Raw genomic sequence first — 5,105 nt, 5'->3', positions numbered from 1 at the left:
GTACAATCATAATTCATTTTCTTTTTTCATAGTGAAAATCGCATTCACTCATCACAAGGGGATATTCTAACCTCAAATTTCACCTTTCCTTTTAAACATTAAATTATTAATTGAGAAGAAATGAAAGGTCTTATTGTAGGTTCCTTTAAAAACTCATATTCTTGCTTTTATTTTATGAAAATGTATATGTTTATGACAACCTTAAAACATTTTAAATGAACAACACAATTAATAACTATATTTGAATGCTATGAATCAATCTATTATTATAAAATTTTATTCCACTAGAAACAATCAATCTCAATGTTGTAGATGAGGTTTGCAAACAAACTTTAATTAGACCACCTAAAATTTGATCTTCCTGATATTTATTAGATATGAAAAATGTTGTTTATTCATATATTGTCACATGAATTTATTCTTTACTATTATGAGTTCAGTTTGTAGCATGAGCTTAAAAATATGTGCTCTTATCACATTATGATATATAATTATTTTTATTGAATTAACAAAATAAGTTACAAGTAACAACTATAATCATAACACAAAACTATATATAATTGTTATATTCTTTTCAAACTTATATATAGTCCAAGGATTTGAGCTTAATTGGTTGAAGCATTGGGTTATCATTGCGGAGGCCCAAGTTGAAATCCCAAAAGGACATCTAATATGAAATTCTAAGTTGTGACTATTGATCAAGGAGCTAGTATTAGTCTCATTGTTGTGCTTACAAGAGCTAGTATATTATCAATAAGAAACCTATTTCCTACATATTACAAATATTTTACAGGATTATTTAATCCATTATAAATATAGATTGTGAACTTGCATGCTTAACTTTGTGTAAGAGTAAAGTGCACCAATATGCCATCCATATAGACTAATTACAACATAATAAAATTTATAATTCTCACTTTGCATGCATAAATTTACTAAATCAAACAAATTGAAACTGAATTGAATAAAAATAAAATGACTCTGAACTTACCAAAGTATTAGATCTTCCAGAAAGAAAAGGGAATGAAATGATATTAAAAATTTATAACCATAAATAAATAAAAAAATACAACTTTTTAACATATTTGCATCAACATTGTATATGTTAATCTCAAATGGCAGGCCTATAATACAATTAATTCAAGAAAAAATACCATACACAATGACAGTGGTTCAAGTAAAAAATGCCGTTCCAAATATCTCCAACCATTGAATTGATTATGCCCTTCTCCAAAATTTCCTGCAGGCCGAAGCATAGTCCAATTTGCTTCAAGCCTTCCTCTACCTTTTCTTTTTGCCATTCTCCACTTCCTCCAGTTTTCCATGAAAAAATACTTCCATGGTATCATAAAAACGGTTGGAATATAGTGGATAAGGGGTAATTATCTTCAAAAATGTTTCTTTTGTTGGATCATTTAATAGAATTGTATAATTTTTTTTCTGCTGAACCTGTGATCCTTCTTGTTTTATATCTCTTTCTATGATTGAATAAATTTTTACCCCTCTTTTAATTAAAAATCCTTTAAAGCGAACAGCTTTGTCTTGATCTCCAAACACTTTTAACACTTTCTAAAGACAGGCTATAGAATCTGGTTTCTTCTTTGTCATGGCAGGTCTGCCATAGTGCACCTCATTATGATACAAGCCTATGTTATCGTTTACACTTTACAGCATGCCTCACTTAGCATCACCAATAATCTCCACAAGAACATTGTCCTTGCTTGAAATGATGGAACCGGCTCGCATCTCTCACAACAATTTCTCGTGCAACAATCTTGGAAATAAACTTGGTTGCAGTGTGGCATTCAACACATACTCGAAGGTTCTTGACAATTCTAATGGTTGCTCCAGGGGGTGTGTTTAACAAGCCAAATGCAATTGCCATCTTCTCACTATGGTGACAGAGAAATGATTCTTTTTCCTCTTCCTCCACATCATTCAGAGCATGTCTTGAATTTGGAAAATATCCTGATGCCTTCATTGCCCAAGACAAATTTTCCAACTTTGCATAGATCTCCTGTGTTTGTGGGTGTGATCTGTCTCCTGCACAGAAAACATGTACCATTTTATGGCCTTCAATCCAACTACATCCGGGTATCTTGTTAATTCCTCCATCTTTCATCAATTTCCTCACCTTCAGTGATTCACTCCAGTTGCCCACTTCCGCATAGATATTTGAAAGAAGAACATAACTAGCAGTGTTTTTAGGATCGAGTTCAAAGATGAGAGTTGCAGTAAAAGCTCCCAACCCTAGATTTTTATGTGTTTTGCAGGCACCGAGCAAGCACATCCACATTACCGCCACAGGTTTAATTGGTATTTTGATGATAAAGTTCAAAGTTTCCTCAAGATAGCCGGCACGGCTAAGAAGATCAACCATGCACACATAGTGCTCAATTGCAGGCATAATGCAATAACAGTTGCTCATGTCGCTAAAGTATTTGCAGCCCTCGTCCACTAAACCTGCATGGCTACATGCAAATAAAACACAAGCAAAGCTTACATGGTCAGGGTATGTTCCAGACTGCCTTATTAGTTCAAAAATCCTGAGAGCATCCTTGCAAAAGCCATTTTGTGCATATCCGGCAATCATAGTATTCCATGAGATCACATTTCTTTGAGGTATTTTGTGAAACAGTTCATGTGCCTTCTGTATACTTCCACATTTTGCATACATGTCTACCAAGGTATTCCCAACTACAACATCTGATAACAGTCCATTTTCGATTATGCTCCGATGGATGTCCATACCCTGTTCTAAAGCTCCCATTTTGGCACAGGCTGGGAGGATGCTAGCAAACGTTGTGGAATCTGGTTTTACATCAGTCAATTGCATTTGTTTAAAAGTTTCCAAGGCCTTCTCAAAAAACCCATTTTGTGCGTATCCTGCAATCATCGCAGTCCATGAGACAGCATCTCGTTTTGAAATTTTGTCAAACAGTTCACGTGCTTTCTGTATGCTTCCACATTTTGTATACATGTCTACTAGGGCACTTGCAACTACAACATCTGACAAAAATCCACTCTCAATTATACTTTGATGGATGTATATACCCTGCTCTAAAACTCCCATTTTAGCACAAGCTGGGAGAATGGAAGCGAATGTTGTGGAATTTGGCTTCAAACCTGACATTTGCATTTCCGTAAACATCTCTAGCGCTTTTTCAAAGAACCCATTTTGCGTATACCCTACAACCATGGCATTCCAAGTGATGACATCTGGTTGAGGCATTTCTTTGAAAAGCCTTAATGCTTCGTCAAAGAAACCATTTTGTGCATATGCTGTAATCATCGCATTCCATGATATTACATTCCTATGAGGCATTTCTTCAAAAAGTATCCAAGCCTCATCGAGAAAACCATTTTGTGCATATCCTGAAACAATCGCAGTCCATGAGATCACATCTCTTTGCATCATTTTCTGAAACAGTTCACGTGCCTTGTACATGCATCCACATTTTCCATACATGTCTATCAGGGCGTTCACAACTATAATATCTGACAAAAACCCACTTTCAATTATGCTTTTATGGATTTCCAAACCATATTCTAAAGCTCCCATTTTGGCACAGGCTGGGAGGATGCTGGTGAAGGATTTGAAATCTGGCTTTACACCTTCCAATTGCATTTGCTTAAATGCCTCCAAAGCCTTCTCAACCAAACCATTTTGTGCATATCCTGCAACCATAGCATTCCATGAAATGGAATCCGGTCGAGGCATTTCTTTGAAAAGCCTGAAAGCCTCCTCAAGATCACCATTTTGTGCATATCCAGAAAGCATAGCATTCCACGAGACTACATTTCTCATAGGCATTTTGTCAAACATTTCACGTGCCTTGTGAATGTTTCCACATTTTGCATACATGTCTACCAGGGCAGTCGAAATTACAACATCTGACAAAAACCCTCCTTCTACTATGCTTTTATGGATGTCCATACCCTCTTCCAGAGCTCTTACTTTGGCACAAGCTGGGAGTATGCTGGAAAAGCTGAGCTTATTAGGTTGGACACCTGTTGCTTGCATTTGGTAAAACATTTTCAAAGCCTCACGAGGAAACCCATGTCTTCTGTAAGCTGCAATCATAGCATTCCATGAGAAACTGTCTCGTTCTTTCATGTCCTCAAAAACTTTACGGCCATCCACCAAATCGCCACACTTGACATACATACTGAGAAGCTTATTCTGAAAACTTGTGCCTACAGCAAATGCAAATCCCATGTGGGTGATGAAAGAATGGAGTTCTTTACCTCGTGAAAGTGCATTCTTGGCAATGCACGTATGCAATAGTTGAAGATATGTCGAACAGTCTACAGGGGGGTTCTGTGTAGTGAGAAGAAAGTGCAGAGCCTCTTTTAACCGACCCTCCCTAAATAAGGCTGTTATATTGAGATGGGCAGTGGATGGCAAAGGCAAAGGCAATGGCATTGGCATTGTATGATCACAATTGAACATTGAAATGTGCATTCTTATTCAATCTTCTTGAACCATACTGGTAATAAAATAACATAGCTGTTTTCCTCCTCAGAAGCTGTTTTATGGCCATTTATTTATTACTGTTAACGAAATTTTTTATTGCAAGTGGTCGTAAGTAGCAGATCTCTTGAATTTCAACTTCTTTCATTCAATTTTTAGGCTTACAGCCAAAAATCTCATGCACAAATGTTGTTCCGTACCATGGTTTACGGTTTTTGCCTTTCGAATTCAAGTCTCCATCTCTATTTTTGGAGGGAGGCTCGTTAGCTTAGAAGGATCGTCCTTCTTGATCTTCTATAAATTGTCTTTCGCTTCAAGTGAGAAATGCTTCAATTAAGGGAGACAGGGAGAGGGCCCTATAAGCATGCACTTTAATTTCTATTTGTGTATTCAAATTATTTTTAATTTTGTATAGCAATTTATTATAGCAGTTGATTTGTCAAGTCTCTTATTTAAAAAAATCATTTTTAAGTCTACATGGTCAAATATTATGCCACATCAGTATGCATTTTATGAAGGTGTCCAAAATGGTTCTAAATTATGATAAGACCGATAGGTGTGCACTAAGTCATGTTTACTTGTGCACTGATGTGGCATCACATGATTGGTTACTTTTTGAATTTTAGAGGTA

At 36.1% G+C, this 5,105-nt stretch overlaps 1 protein-coding gene across 1 annotated transcript; it reads right to left on the bottom strand.

Annotated features, from left to right (window-relative positions):
* Positions 1-1,094: 1,094 nt before the first annotated feature.
* LOC131051245 (pentatricopeptide repeat-containing protein At2g22070) lies at positions 1,095-4,786 on the bottom strand. Its single transcript, XM_057985667.2, has 2 exons — positions 4,249-4,786; positions 1,095-4,074 (listed from the first exon to the last, which is right to left on the bottom strand). Exons 1-2 carry the CDS (start codon positions 4,463-4,465, stop codon positions 1,688-1,690), a joined length of 2,604 nt encoding a protein of 867 aa, XP_057841650.2. The 5' UTR covers positions 4,466-4,786; the 3' UTR covers positions 1,095-1,687.
* Positions 4,787-5,105: the final 319 nt, after the last annotated feature.

The sequence above is a fragment of the Cryptomeria japonica genome, chromosome 5, assembly GCF_030272615.1.
Source record: "Cryptomeria japonica chromosome 5, Sugi_1.0, whole genome shotgun sequence".
Classification (NCBI taxonomy): domain Eukaryota; kingdom Viridiplantae; phylum Streptophyta; class Pinopsida; order Cupressales; family Cupressaceae; genus Cryptomeria; species Cryptomeria japonica.
The sequence above is the reverse complement of the archived record's forward strand: the minus strand, read 5'-3'. Positions and strand labels throughout refer to the sequence as shown.

What these genes read in the sequence shown, in the direction of transcription:
- LOC131051245 (XM_057985667.2), bottom strand. Translation starts at nt 4,465, where the DNA reads ATGCACATTTCAATGTTCAATTGTGATCATACAATGCCAATGCCATTG. An exon ending in CAAGAATGCACTTTCACGAG is followed by an intron (nt 4,075 to 4,248) that starts GTAAAGAACTCC and finishes CTATGATTGCAG; the next exon opens with CTTACAGAAGACATGGGTTT.